Raw genomic sequence first — 15,595 nt, 5'->3', positions numbered from 1 at the left:
AGTTCTAGTGCATTTAGTGATTACATTTTGAAAGTATAAATTCTTGCTGAGAAAGAGCAAAATACAGCCGACGAGAAAGGAGGGTTAATCCATGCTGCCATCTCCTGGTTGCCACATCAGAAACACCGACTTCGGTCACATTGCCTGCATCTTGAATGATATTGTGGAAAATGAAGAAACATCAGTAATGTTTGCTGAATAGCTACTGGCACGGACAGGTATTCCTTCTTTTCTGGAAAATTACTGCTGTCTTTTCTGAAATAATAAACCAAGTTGCCTTTTTCATCTTCCGATTTTCAGAGTGGTGTGAATGCAAAACTGAAGGGGGGCAGTGTATGTTTACTTATTCTTTCACCTGTAGTCTGACAGAGCTACAAACAAACATAATACACACACTTTCAAGTGCAGGCAAATGAAACCAATGGTGATTTGGGTGTTTTACCAAAAAGTAGGCGAAGAACTAGCTCCACAGAATTGGCTCATTTTTGAAGTTTACTGCTCCTTTCTTCATGCTTCTTTCCCAATTATTCCTGAAATTCTTCTTCTGCCCTTTTGGCAGACAGGACTGCAGTCTTCTCCTTCCTCTCTTTTCTCAACAAAGTTATTGTTTGCCTTGGCCCTGCCACTGAAGTACTCCCTATTGTTGAGAAAACCTAGCATTTGTGTGACCTTTCAAACTCTGTCTTGTTATTCAAGTCAAAACCCCAGCCTAACAAAATTTACTTAGTCCATTTGAAATGCAAGGTTTGGGGCAGAATCTGGTTTCACTCTGTGAACAGTGCAAAAACATCAGTAAACTAGAATTTGTTACAAAACTTGCCCCCTGGAGGAGTGGCCTAGTTCATAATTTGGCAAGTGTAAAAGCTGCATGGGAAAATCAGTTTAGTTTTACTGTTTTAATTTAACTGTATTAGAAATCTGGAGAGTATCACGGTGCACGTGTGATAGCCAAAACAGGAGAAACACATCTTATTTTTTCTGCAAATAATGAGAACGCAGAATACAGTTAATTCCAAAGCATGGACCTAGCGGTTTACGGCCCAGGAAGCACGCTGTTCCCAAAGATGTGCGGAGGGATCAGGCCGCACACCCCCCGCCCGCCTGAAAGCGCCACCATGGCGGCGAGGGCTGCCCGCGCGGGCCACAGCAACCACCGCCCTCCTCCTCCCGCCTCGCCGTGATTGGCTGCAGTGGGAAGAAGTGCTGACGAGGCGCTCGGTGATTGGTGGTTGGGGTAGATGTTTTGGCGCGCAGACGGCGCCGCGAGGCGTTCGGGCTTCGTGCTGAGGGAGCTCTCTGCTGCGTGTTCTCCGTGTGTCCCCGCTCCAGCCCTGCGGCGGCAGTGGCGCTCTGGGTGCTGGCTGGGAAGAAAGAGCAACTCTCCTGTCAGGAGTCGTGGTGAGTACACATGGTGGATTGCAAACAGGGTGTGAACATACAGTATCGAGGTACTGCAGAAAACTGAGTCATATTGAGGATGTATGGTCAGGAGGGAGGTTTGAAGACCTGTGGTGGTGTCTTCTACTGTGTCTGGTGGCGCATCTAGAGGAGGAACTGGATAGAGCAGAACAGGCCAGTCTTGTGCTGCCTTTAAAAGATTCGCTTTTCAAGGAAAAAACAGGTGTATGTTTTCTATGGATTTTGTGTCTTTTTCATTTTACTCTTTGCCAAGTGATGTAAGCAACCTGTAGTGTTTGCTCAAATTATGACGTGTATATTGTAGAGAATGGTGTTTTGTTTTGTTTTGTTTTTTAGTAAAGTCAGACACCATCATGAGTATTAAGAAAGACTTCTTGCTGGCTGGCAGTAATGAAGAGCTTGATAGAAGGAAAATGAGAGCTATAAGGTATGTGAATTTTGAGATTAGTGCCTTCATTTCTTTTAAGTTCTGACAGTATAATTGTCAGGAAGCAGTACTGAGGGAATGTAGAAAATAATGTTTGTATTCTGCAGTGTTGCTAATAAATCCATTTTTATATAATATGTATGTATATAAAACATACAGTTTGTGGCAAGTTTTAGCATTTGGAGTAAGTTCAGGGAAAAAGGCATTTTAAATGCATTTTAGGATGTCAAATACTGAGTTATCAGGCTACCAATCTCTAGTATTGATTTCTATGTATATAAATAAATCACTGTTGATCTATTCAGTATATTTTTAGTTAAATAATTATGTAATAAATGTGGTTAAAGTTTATTTTGTGGCAGTCTGTTAATACTGGTTCTAGTTACCTTAATGCTGGTTCTGCATACCTAGAAACTCAGGTATCACTTCTATTGATAATTCATGCAGTAAATTGTTTCTCCTGTGTGTGTGGTGTGCGTTTCATTATCTTAATCTTCTTTTACATAACGTCATTTTGTAAAAAGTGGCCAAGCTTTGTTCTAAGGAAGGTACAAGTCAGAATTCGTGTTTGGTTGATATATCTAATGATCTTAAACTTTTACTTCTGAAGGCAGTGTCTTAAGATACTAGAAGAGGACTTTACAGAACCAAATCAGAGAAACAGTGATTTGTGTCCTATGTCAAAAGGTATGAGTGTGAAAGGTAACCCTTTGGATCTTTTATTTCCAGCGATTTTGTGTTATGCAGTATTCACTATAAATGTATATTTTATATGGTCTGTTAAAGACAAGTGATGGGCTGCCAGATTTTGATTAACACATTATTTACTGCATTTCCAGTACTCAGCAAGAACAACCAATACCTTTGTCTTCCCTTCTGTTTTTCTTGACAAAGCTACAGAAAAGTTTTGTTTTAAAAGAAACCTCGTTTTTCTGGGATTTTCTGCTTGAGTTCCAAGAGTTCTAAAATTGTGTTGAGTAGCTGGTATTTACACGCACTTCATGAAACTATTTTTTTTTGCCTGTACTATAGGTACACATTTGTGTGTTTTCTTTTGCCTGTTTGCCTTCCCTTTCATGCATTTATCCTGTCCTGAATGTAGCAGCAAACTAATACAGGTAATCATGAGCTAATACCCTAATCATTAAATGCAAGGAAGTTTTTGTAATTCCCAGATGACTTCTGTATCTATTTATCCAGACTCCTATTCGTAGTTTTCAAATACTGTCATTACAAAAGTCGATGTCCAAATTCCTGTTGACGTGATGAATAGTATGCAGAAGACTATTCCAGTGATAGTGTGTTCTTGCTTGTCATCTTGAGTAAGATGCCCTACGGTTAACAACATTTGTGGCCAAGAGTTTCCTATGCTTGCTTTTACAGTGTTGCATGATGATGTGGAGGATGAAGACACTGATGTTATTGGCTTCTCTTCTACAGAAGTAAGTTGATCTAAAGCTTTCTATTCAGTAGTCACTGTGGTGGTATGAAACAGTGATATTCCAGGATCTTTTGCATTTTCAGTCTGAGTGATCAAAGCAAGGTAAGATCCCCTCTGAGGTGAGGGCCTGCATTTAATAACTACCTGTTTCCTAGCAAGGCTTTCCTCACATTTCATGTTACGTGGTGTAGCTATGTAGTACGCATCTGATGTCTAAAGTCTGGTTTTAGGAAAGCTTGTTTTTACAGTTCTCATTGGTGCCCCATGTTTCCAGCATCATTCTACCCTCTTGTCTGCACATAATGTGCAAGAAAGGAACCAGTGTGTGTGTATATTTCAAACAAACAAACAAACAAACAAACACCTCTTTCCCTGTCAGCTCCCAAATAAAAGGACTTAAAAGCTTTCTGTAAAAAAACAACTTCACTTTGCATCATAGTGCATGACTTAAGAATAGGTTATGGTTGGACTCGGTCCTGAGGGTCTCTCCCAACCAAGATGGTTCTATGATTCTAATATGTTTCTGTTTGTGCATTTAAAAAAAATGCTCTGCTTGTGAATATTTTCTGTGTTATGGCATTTAAATGCCATTTGTTTCACAGAAATTTATGTTTTTGACAAACACTAAATGCTTGTTGAAATTTTTTTTTTTAAATCTACGTAAAAGATAAGATGTGGAAATTCTGTTTGGTTGGTTGGTTTGTTTGTTTGTTTGTTTCTTTCCTGTTATGAAATTCAGATTTAGCCTTTCTTGCAAAATACAAGTAAGTCAGATCTTTGGCTTGAAATGGGGATGGGGGAGGCAGTCGTGTAGGTGAAAACAGGCTTATAGAATGTTTTTTACTGGGACTTGGATTTAGGCCTGTATTTGAACTTGCTTTACCTTTTCCCTCTGAATTTAGACCAAAACTGATTTTAAACTTGGGCTGCGCAGTGGCAATTCACGAAGGCTAGCAAGGTAAACCTTTATTAACTCAACTGGGTTTTTATGTGTTTAGATGCCAGACTATGGCAGGACTTGACTGAGCAAGCATTTCCAGCCATTTTTCTTCAGCTGTTGTGGATTTTTTGAGTTGTTCGGTTTTGTGGGTTTTTTAAAATTATGATTTATATATTTATGTATTTAATGTGTTCTTTAAACTTTACTAATGTGTTCTCAGTATGGATTTGTAGTACTGTTTGACCCTTGAGTACAAATAGCAATTCATTGAGAGGCTACAAGAAACAGATGGGTTTGGCTTGAAAGTGTTTGGAATGGAAAGTTGGAAGCACTGCCTGGTAAGGATGTGGAGGGAGAACAGCAAGCTGCTGAAATGGCAGGCTGTGGTGGGAAGGACTGTATCATTGAAGTGCCTCCTCACCACTCCCCTGCTGCTCCCATTGCACCTTCTGCCTAGATTAGATGGCAGCAGTGTTCTGTGGTGGTGTCATATGTAAATTACATTTATTTGCTTTATTTGTCTAGCTGTGTGAAATTGAAGGCAATCTTAAAGTGAGTGTCTTTCCCTCCTCCTTCATTGCTGTGGAGATTCATGTTGATACAAATGAGAATAGGCCCAGATAATTCTTACAGATCTATTATATAAGTGATCTGTTCTACACACATCTACTCTGTAAGGGATGCATAGGAAATGTATCTTCTGAGATTGGTGCATGGCTAACCTTTCCCAAAGGAAAACAGAAACTCAAGGTTTCATGTACGGCTGTCAGTCACTGCAGCAGTCTTCTCCAGGTCTTCTGACAGTCCATCAGAAACGACAAACTGGACAGAGGAAGAACCACACTGTGTGTCCTTCCTGTCATTACGCTGGTTTATGCACCCTGCTTTTGAGAGAGTCTTGACAGCTGTTTAGATCTATATGTACTTGGAAGAAGAGCAGGTATGGGTGACCGTGCAACAGAATTTTAAGAGTTTTCCTAACAGGATGTCAGTAGATGGTTTTAATAGAATTGGTCATGCATTCTAAAGATTTTAATGACCTAATCAATATCTCATGGAATATCTAAAGGAAAATATTTAGGCAACAATGAAAAATTAATCCTGGGATGTTACTCTCACTGAGGTTAAAAATCACTACCTTCTACTAAGGATTTTTTTAGTCTTGCCAAAATTGTAAGGTGAAAAATAGGTACAAAAGATGAATTCTAAGATTATGCCAGTAAAAAGGAAACTTTTTGAAAAATTATGTATCTGTAGTATATTGCAGTGTGAATTCTACTGTTTCAGAGATTGATGTGTGTGTGTGTGTACTTAATGAGAGATTTTGTAATACTCGTGTTGTGTCTAAAGTATTTGCGGGTAGCTTGATATTTTATTTAAAATGTGTAGGTTTTTTCTTTACAAGTTTTGTTTTGCAGTCCCTTCAGACCCAGTACTGAAGAGAAAAAAGTTCAGCACCATGTTTCTTCAAGTGGTAGACTGAGGGATAAACCAGCTCTAGCTCCATCAGGAGACATGGTGTGTTAATATGAAATTTCCTTATATTTTCACTTGTTATTTTTGTATATGCATAGTTAATACTGCACATAGAACACAAAAGCCTGCAGCCTTAAAAGTTACATGCTGTTATTCCATCTTATAGACTTGATGTGCAGCTATAGTGTTTGTAAAATAACTTGATAAAATGAATGCAACTCAAACCCAACCAAATCACAGCTGAGGAGGGCTAGTGTGTTCAGCTGCCTGTGAAACTCTTCATTTTGAATTTAACTTTTAGAAAAAAGACATATGAGGCTTCACAATATTTGAGTTTGGGGGTTTTATATTTCTTTTTAAATTCAAGATAGCTGCAAGATTCATGCAACACATTTGTTATATCACTGAATTAGTATATTTTGAGTTTTGGATGTATTTTTATGACTGCATCATGGATCATAATGAGAACTACAAAGTAGAGAGGGAGCAATGTAATTCCATTTTTATCTGTTACATCTCCTTGCATCTGCTCAAAATAGAGTGGTAATAATTGTCATAGGGAAGTATTTCTAACACAGTTAATATCCAAGTCCTAATAGGAGTAGGGTTTTCTGCCCTTTTTCTACTCCTAGGAAGGAGACATAGTTGGTTGAAGATGTTCAGGTACATTAATTGGAAGTTGTTCTAGAGATGAAGGTGACAACAAGAGTCTTTAATAAACTCTGTGATGATGTGTGTGACTGACAGATCTCTCCCAGATTGTGGGCAGCGCTTCCTTTTACTGAAACCAGTGTCTGGTTGGAGGCAGATCTGTTTCAGGTTTTTGAACTCTTAAATTTTAATTTCTCTCTAGTTTGAGTTTGTTCTCCTTAATGCTAGTGAGGAACTCTTCAGAAACTGGAGGTGTTTACATGTTAGTTAAGTTGCCTTTTAGCAAGGTGAACTGGTTGTCAAATAGTGACAGACTTACACAGCACCATCCCTGACTTCTTGGGGAATCCCCAGCCGATGATATTCTCATTTTGCTTTTTACAAAATACCACCACTCTAACCAGTACTCTTAACACTAGCTGTAGTAGTGCCAGTGGCAAAATAAGACATTTCTGTATATACCTTTGCTCCTGTGCCAATTCATATGCAAATATTTTACTGCCTTTCATCAGTATGCCACTGGGAGCTTCTTGCAGTTTTTAATTTTTCTTGGTTTTCCCAAAATATTTTCCTTTTTTTCTGAGATGCAGTATTCTCTGTATCAGTAACTTTATTTTCCTTTTCCTTCACATACTATCTTTTCATTTGTTTTTTTGTGTGTATCCAAATAAATCGCATGTATTTAACAAACAAAAAAATTGGAATCCATGTTTCAGAAATGCTACCGTGTAAATGTTCTCAGTGTAATTCAGGTGAGCTAAGTATTTTGGGCCTGTTTGCAGTTACAGAGCTGCTCAGAGCTTTACACAGATGATGAGTAGCCCACATCAAGTGCCTCTTTGTCAAAATAGCAAATTAGTGTAGCCCATCTTGTCTTGCAGTCATACAACCAACTTTATATTCATTGGTGAATCTTTCCCTAGGACATCAAAACTGTGGAAGAAATTGATGGAGCTTTGTATGCATCTATTTGTAATCTCAGCCACTTACATGATGCAGATGAGGTGGGTGAAAATAAGTTAAATAAATCATCTAATCTTAAATCCATTGATTGAAGCTTTTTGTTATGAGTAGTGACATACTAACATGCTATTTAAACATGTTTTTACTGCCTTTGTTTTGACATCTCTTTTGTCCTCCAGCTGTTTGTGCTATTTCTGTGAATATACAGCTTTAAACTTCAGACTGTAATCTGCAGTTTAAAGGCTACAGGAGTGGTCTGTAAAGGAGTACATGTGCCTGTGCATAATTGAAAGTTACTGTGTCAATTCATACATTTTGCAGAACCATACATAAGCCAGTCTTTAAGTACTAAGCTTGTGGTTCCTTGGATCAGGGTAAAATTTAGTGTTTGTTTTTGCTCTAGCAGCTACACTAACTTCCTAGTTTCCATGTCTCTTTCTGGATTTAAAGTTGGAAAAGAAATTATATGGGCAACGGAAATTTTGACAGACACAATATGTAAAACATGTAAAGCAAGTAATGCATTTTTACGCACAGTATAAAATATAGGGAGAATCCTAAAATACTGGATAAAGCTATTAATAGTTTTTACTGAGTAACCTATGAACCTCATAAATTATAATTATTTTGTTTTAACTCTTACTGAATGTGCTGTGGCAGAGCCTGCAGTTCTGTCTTTGCTGTTTATTCACATTTTACCTGTATTCTAAGATACCGAGGCGTAGAAGTGTTTAATGATTCAAAAGCTCAAAGCAAATTTATTCTAGTAAGTGTGGCATTAAGTGTCCTTCAAAGCTGTTTTCCATTTGTTGCAGTGGCCGATTTGTCGGTTAAGCAAAGTTACGGTAAATACCTAATTCGTATACTAATAGCATCTTGTAAAAACCTACCATTTCAGCAGCTCGATATAATAACTCACGCATACAACTGTGGTCTTCCAGCCACCTTTCAGTGAAGACTGAGAATTGACAAAGCAGTGTTGCATTACTCGAGATATTTTTCTCCATAGACTCTTCATTAACTATAATTTTAGTGACAAAACTGATGCTTAGCCAGAGAAAGAATGTTTATTTTTTTCCTTTATGCTCACAATGAGTTTTAAAAAAACAGTAGAAATTTTATTGTGCTGGTTGTCTCTGTACAGTGCTGTGTTAGAGCGTCAAGAAAGGAAAGTGAGGCAGTGGGACCAAGATCTGTGTGGTTCTTGCCTCATAGAGCTAAAGACTTCAGCTGACATGAGGATCCAAATAACACGAGCTGACTAGATGTTAGAGAAAATAAAGGAATTAATGAGCTACAGGTTTTCCTCAATTATATTATATAGTCATCCTCTGGTTTGCCTTATTTTGTGTCACTCTTACTGATGGAGTATTGTTTGCTGTCTTCCTGTTCATTGCTTCTGTTCTGAATTTAAAAAAAAAGTGAGAATAATGAAATAATAACAATGAATAATGAAATAATAAATGCATGTTTATTCAACACTGAATGAAATAGATCCTGAAATACTTGGAACTGAAAGTGAAGCGGGAAGGAGACAAAGTTGCAGAAGCTGCCGTTAGAACGTTTGATGAACTTATTACTTCTCTCTGTTCAAGGTAGTAATCTGGTTTGTAGTGTGGCAGAGGTGAGTTGTTTTTATCAAGAAGTTTCTAATTCAGATAAAGAACTCTAAAAAAACATTTCAGTCTTCTTCGTAGCAGTGTTTCCTAATAACTGTCTTTAATTTTTGTGCAATATTTTTGCTCTTTCTTAGTGGCATCTTAGTGTTTTCCAACCATGCAAACCTGTTCTAGCACATGCAGCCTCTGCTCTTCAAAGAAAGAAAAAAATTGGAATACACTTAATGATGTTAGTTGTCTGAAATAGCTCAATTTTGAGAGCTTTTTGATATTGCCATTAGTGGAGGATGAGTTTAACAGTAAGAATAACTTTAAAATTGACTTTCTGCAAATTTTCCAAGCTGATAGAAGTCCAAGGACACTTTATTTCTTAATTTTCAAAAATATTTGTCATCAGCTTTGAGGGGGGAGGTGTCAAAGCTTAGGATTCCAGAAGAGCCCGTGGGAGGGGAGCCTGCGATCTTAATAGACTGAATTGCAAAATTGAACTGGTTGATTTTTCAGTTGGATTTATATGGAAATAGCAGGAGACTTGAATGGAAGAGTGCTTTAAACATTTAATAAAAAATGTTTCTCCAAACAAAATGACTTTTCAGTGTGAACTCTTAACTTTTTTGTTTCCTCTGATTATTAAGTGAGTTTTCCGTGCTTTACACTGTTTGAGGAAAATTATATTCCTTTATGAGATGTATCTTGTTTGTATTGTGGTATAACTGGCTATTGTGTATTCTAGTTGAAGCTTGAATCTGTACAGCTGAATTCTTATTAAATTCTGAAAAGTAATATTTTTCATACAGAAGAAAGAAGTTGTGTGCAGAATTAGTGAAGAGTGTCAACAACTACAGCACTACTATTGCAAAAGCTAAGGAAGTCATTGAAGAGAAGAAAAAATGCTTGATTGATGCTGTCAGGATTGCAATGGAATTAAAAATGATACCTTCTGTAAGAACCTATTGTAATCTCACTCAGGTAGTTACATTCTTGCACTGTGAAATTATTTTTAATTAATTCAGTCAAATATGGATTGAAGGTTTTTGTGATCTTTCAGTTTGCTCACTTCAATATTGAGATTTTTGCAGTAATGTATCCTTACTCCACCTCTGCACACACCACTCCAGTTTATATTTGGTCTTGTTCACTAATTTGGGTCTGGTGACTGACATGAAACACAAAAGATGGTACTTGCCTCGACGAACTTGCTATCTGAAACAGCAAATGGAGGGGGAGGACTGGAAAACTCTGACATGGTATTGATCAGTGGAAGGGCAGTGTTCTCAGCACTTTAGAAGTCTCTCAAGCCTTTTCCATTCCAGAGCTCTCCAGCCTTCTCACTGAACTACTCCAGAATGAGGAGCCACACTCTCCTGATCTTCTTGGTCCCAGGCCTTTACTTCCATTCCTCCTCCCCATCATATCTGCCATTCATAGACACCCACGCTGCCTGCCATGCTGTATCAGACCAAAGGTCCAGCCTGTAAAATCTTTTGTCTCTGACAATAGAGAAGAAAAGGTGCTTAGAGAAGAATCTTAAGAACCTGGGCATTCAGAGAGTACAAGAAGCTGAAAGTTAGGGTTTTATAATCACTAGGATACATCAGGATCATTACACTGAGTAAACAGTACCTCATTGAGTCATAAGCTCGTGTAACACTTCCTTGAATGTCTTCATAATGCCTGTGGCAGTGTGTGTGTATACATATGTACATTGTATATATGCATGCATATGCAGTGGTAGTGGGTTCTACATTTTAATACTTAAAACCGGGTGCTTATTAAATAGCTCCCTGTTTTCTTTCTAAAAGTACTACACATTTATTTCATTTAGAGCCTTTGTAGTCCTTGTGAGAAAAATAATAACTGGTTTTGTCATATGTTGAAGTAGTGTGATTTTTAGATTGGCATGTTCCCTGCACCCAGTTGTCATTTTCCATATGAAGAAACTTAAGTCTTCATCTGACCCACAAAAGAAGCCTGATACCTCCTTTTTTTTCTGTTCTTTGCCTCTGTCTTCCCCAGTGTGACTTCAGGGAGCTGGCAGCCACTGCTGTCCTCCCGTGGGCCTGCCTTCTTACTTGGAAGTCCCCTTCTCAGTAGCTGTTTATACAAAAGGAAAATCCGACTCCTGCTTCTATTTACATACTAACGTTACAAAATCCCCAACCATTAGGTCTGAGCAATTGTAAGATGGCATAGTTGAGAACTGGCTGTTGGCTGTTAACCAGTAAACTCTTGGGGTTTTTTTCTGTAAAACTAAAGATGTCATACTCTGGCTTTATCATGTTGTAGGTAATACATTTTTGTATATTATAAGCTGAGACTCTGCTTCTTAATTTCAGGTTATTTGTAATTTAAAGTTGTCAGTTGACACTGAAGTCTCAAGAGTCAACAGCTTGAAGGAGGAAATATCTCCAAGGTAAATGACTGGAGCTGGAGGTATATTGAGGGGTAAATGGATGAACTGGTTTTCTTAATTACATAAACTGTTCCTATAGCAGTTAAATAGCAGAAATTGAGCTGCCTCACTTGCCTTTTACTGAAAAACTGCTAGTTCAGATGTGTATAAACTCATCACTAGCAATGCACAGTGGCCTTCATTTGAGCCATCAGGGAGAAAGCATGTGCAATTTGCTGTGATGTAAACAAACATATGCATTTAAAGAATCCTTGGCAGACATCTGTCACTTCTAAGCTTCCTCTTCTTTCCTTATCAGTAGAAATAATTTGAATAAATAAGGGCTTAATTGTTTTTTAAAAATTGAATCAGTTTCTGATCTTCAGGAGAGCCTTAGATGTCTAAGAAGATATTTGGGCAATATTCCAGTTATCGTGTTGCCTCCACTGGAAGTGACAAATGTAGTTTCTATACCATAAGTAATCAAGTAAGTGTGTCACTGCTGTGGTACAGCTGACCCTGTGCAGCTTGGTCATAAGGCTGGTGCTAAAATGTCTGTCTCTGTCTTTCTTGGAGACCCCTGTAAGTATTGAAAGGCTGCAATAAGGTCTCCCCAGAGCCTTCTCCAGGCTGAACAACCCCAGTTCTCTATGGAGCCAAATTCTTCAAGGAATGGCAACTCAAATCACTTCCCTGGGCAGCCTGTTGCAGTGCTTGACGAACATTGTGACGACTGCTGTCATATGTTAGTTGAATCATTACAATATAGATAAAGGAATCTTTAAAATAATATTTTAGTAAACTTATCGACTTGGTACATAGGCCCTATTTTGAAGAGAATGTCATTGGTGAATGAGTATTTCAGAGAAGGCTATTTAAACGCACAGTGGCAAAATCACCCAAACCAGAAAAAACTAGAAAATGACCAAATGAAATTTGTTTGCATTGGAAGACCTTACAAGAACTTGAACAAAACAGGGGAAAGGAGATCTGATAAAAGATGAGTATGAAGGTCTTCCATGATGATGCCACTCTAAAATAACATCAGAGGTGAAAAAAATCACAGCTAGGCGGTGCATGGGAATTGAGGTACGTTCTGTGGGCGTAAGATACTGTAGATTGAAGGGTGGATACATTCCTGGAGAGGCAGCGGGGAGAAGAAATGATAGGCTACACTTCAGTTTTCACAAATTGTTTATTATAATTGGACAGCAAAGCTAAGGATTGGATTAAGTTATATTTACAATTCTGTTAGCTTAACTGTAAAGTACTTTAAATATTTTGCTAGATTTCATCAGTAAAGGAAACAGCTGTTTATTAGTGTAACAATAAAGGGAACAAAAAGAACGTACACTTTGGACTTCAGTTACCATTTTATTCTTCAAGACTGTTGGAGAATTAATTTTCTCCATGCAGAATAATTTGTTGAACTAAACTGGGTATAGGTGTGAAAACTCAGTGAATGTTGGAGTACTCCATGCATGAGACAGCAAAAGGCAAGAGTTTAAGTATGACTGTGAAGATAATTAAGCAACCCAATTTGTTGTTAATAGGAATGAAAGAATGAAACTGGGGTAGGTAATTAATCTCTTATTTTGCCCCTCCATGAATAATATTGTGCTGAAAAATATCGTACATCCCAAAGTGTCAAAGTGATTTACGTATTCATGTCACCCTCTGTAATGTCTCTTCTCTCGAGATTCTCCCTAAACACTGATGAGATTACACCTTTGCTAAAAAATTTGGGCAAGATTGAATGGGGAACAACAGGGCAGTAAGTATTTCTAATTTAATAAAGAGGGTAGGTACTGTAACTTAGCTGTTCTTATAGTGGTTAAATACATATTGGAGATTAAATTAAAAAAAGAAAATCTGTATATGCTTGTGGGTTTCTATAAGAGTATAATGAAACACAGCAAAACTTCAGATGCTGTTATTTCAGTAAGCATTCCAGTTAATCCAGTTAGTGTTGCAGTTCTCACATTTCAGTTTTACTTGTGTTTCACCCAACTATATTTCACTGTATCACTTAAGTTACCAAGATTCTTTTTATGCTTTGTGCTTTTTAGCTTTGGCTGGTATTTAATGATACAATCGTTAAATCATTTAGGTTGGAGTAGACCTTTAGGATCATCAGGTCCAACCATAAACCTAACACTGCCAAGTTCACCATTAAACAATGTCCCTAAGCACCAGGTTTACATATCCATAATAGATGTTTATCATTTCAGCATATGAAAATTACTTCATAGAAGAGTAAATAAATCTCTAAAATCAGCAGCAAATATTGAAATGTATAGTATTTTCACTTCACAGTCTAAATACCGATTGTGCCAAATGCCGAAAGAAATTGCTTAAGATGAACTTGCAGTAGCAAAAAGACCCCTTATTTTTAAAATTACAATTGTTTTTATTTTATTAGTCCCGTTCATTTTTTCCCCACAGTCTTTGAAAAAAAAAACTTGACAAAATGGAATGGAGTTGCATTTAGAGCCGTAGTTAGCACTGGTTATATTAAAAAAGGCTTATTGCATGCTATGATGTTTGAAAATCCTGCACATTACGGTGAAGACTAACGGGTAGTATGAAAACATCTGACATGCCTTTTGTTCTTGACATGAATTGTCTATCACATTATTAACATTTCTTTCCAATAGTTTGTATTTGTACCTGTGGTCTCTGATCATTTAAGTGAGTAGTTCTTGTACTGAGCTGTGCCCAAGAATATGTGCCATTTACGTGCCAATCCTTATGAGGTTTCGGAAATCATGTTACTGTTTTTGTTGTCTTGGTATTCAAAAACAGGTTGTTTCAACCAGCCCTTACGAGTTGTATTCTTAATGTAGTGGTATGTTCTTAATAAAACCTCTGCTGTGACTCGTGATTTTCTGAAACAGACTGGATTATGCTAATTTGTCTCCAAATAAATATTTTCCCAAATATAGTGAAGATAACAGACAACGCACTCTTACCCTTGATGACAAAGAAGAAGTGCCAAGCTGCAATACTCAGTCATCTGTAGAGAATATGTCTCTAGCACTTAGCAGAGAAAGTAAAATTAAGGCTTTTGCAAATAAACTCGGTGTTCACAAAGAAGTGAAAAATACTCAAGATCAAGAAACACTTCCTATGCTGTGTCAGCAGAGTATTCCTGCTTCACCCGAGTCTCCATCTAGCCCTGATGTCATAATAGAAGAAATATTTGAAGATGACCTAGAAAGTAAGTTTCTTAGTACCTGATGCTTTAAATGTTCCATTGTTGAGTATGTTATTATGTGTTTTGTATTATGTTGTGTATTTTTAGTTAGTCTCCACTCATATGAACTCTTTAATGATGTCCATATTTCACTTTGTCTTCCTTTGAGCTATCCTTTCTTTTCTGTCCTAGTTCAACTAAGCTTAGTGAAAACTTTCTCTCAGGTTGTCTCAAAGAGGTGTCCTAAGTTCCTGTGTCTGCCTGGATGACTCTTTTTGGCTCTTAGTTATTGCAGTCCCCCTTGAGGTTTCTGATACTGGCTTCTGGATGATGCTTTTCTGGCAGTTCCCTCAGCTTCCTGCATCTTCTTCCAGGGCATTGTCCTATGTTAACTGGCAATAAGATTTAGGTTCTTTACCTTGCGAGGTTTTCCCTAGACTGTATTTGTAAGTGTGTAGCTAACAGGTCCAAGAAACGATTCTTCTCCACTGTTAGGCTCTTGTGAGACTGAATGTGAAAAACAGTCTCCAGGTTTGATGCTGCAGAACTGAAAATCACTGTTGGGGATAGGACTGAAGGAATTGGGAACAAGGTGGAATGTGGAAATTCCAATTAGATAATGGGGGGGTAGATGCGTCCCATAGTATTATATAATGAATATGCTTAACTTCAGAGTGCTTTACCTCTGCAACATACCTAGAAAATCCCTATGATTAATAATGTTTGGGGAGGATAAGGGGAGGGGGGTGGGTAGGGATGGTTTGAGAGAGTAATTGTGGTAGCGTGTAACTGTGATAGAGGTGAAGTAAATTTCAGAGCTTCAGTATGACCGTCTAAACATATTCCAGAATCTCAGTGGACCTCACAAATCTCTTGTCAGAACAAAATTCCTTCAAACTGAAGTGTTACATGAATTTTGTATGTCTTGAATCTAAGAATTTTAATTATAGTTTTGGTATCTTGGAATTAGCATGTGGGCTGGCCATGTGTAGGTAGCCACTTTGTGTGCATCTGTTTCAGTCACAGGAGAATTTTTGCCTTCGCAGTACTCTAACAATTCATGTAATGTTT

At 37.6% G+C, this 15,595-nt stretch overlaps 1 protein-coding gene across 1 annotated transcript in view; it reads left to right on the top strand.

Moving 5' to 3' along the window:
* Nucleotides 1–1,238: 1,238 nt before the first annotated feature.
* Nucleotides 1,239–15,595, top strand: part of RNF17 (ring finger protein 17) — a gene marked incomplete at both ends in the record, with an annotated part of 51,945 nt that continues 37,588 nt past the window's right edge. Inside the window, 11 exons of the mRNA XM_080364353.1 lie at nucleotides 1,239–1,398; nucleotides 1,756–1,846; nucleotides 2,457–2,533; nucleotides 3,230–3,288; nucleotides 4,190–4,245; nucleotides 8,029–8,083; nucleotides 8,812–8,912; nucleotides 9,734–9,905; nucleotides 11,273–11,349; nucleotides 14,226–14,319; nucleotides 14,503–14,548. Of these exons, the coding sequence (XP_080220479.1) occupies nucleotides 1,239–1,398; nucleotides 1,756–1,846; nucleotides 2,457–2,533; nucleotides 3,230–3,288; nucleotides 4,190–4,245; nucleotides 8,029–8,083; nucleotides 8,812–8,912; nucleotides 9,734–9,905; nucleotides 11,273–11,349; nucleotides 14,226–14,319; nucleotides 14,503–14,548 (988 nt within the window). The remainder of the gene's footprint in view (nucleotides 1,399–1,755; nucleotides 1,847–2,456; nucleotides 2,534–3,229; nucleotides 3,289–4,189; nucleotides 4,246–8,028; nucleotides 8,084–8,811; nucleotides 8,913–9,733; nucleotides 9,906–11,272; nucleotides 11,350–14,225; nucleotides 14,320–14,502; nucleotides 14,549–15,595) is intronic.

The sequence above is a fragment of the Nesoenas mayeri genome (genome assembly GCF_963082525.1).
Source record: "Nesoenas mayeri genome assembly, chromosome: 1".
NCBI lineage: Eukaryota > Metazoa > Chordata > Aves > Columbiformes > Columbidae > Nesoenas > Nesoenas mayeri.
The sequence above is the reverse complement of the archived record's forward strand: the minus strand, read 5'-3'. Positions and strand labels throughout refer to the sequence as shown.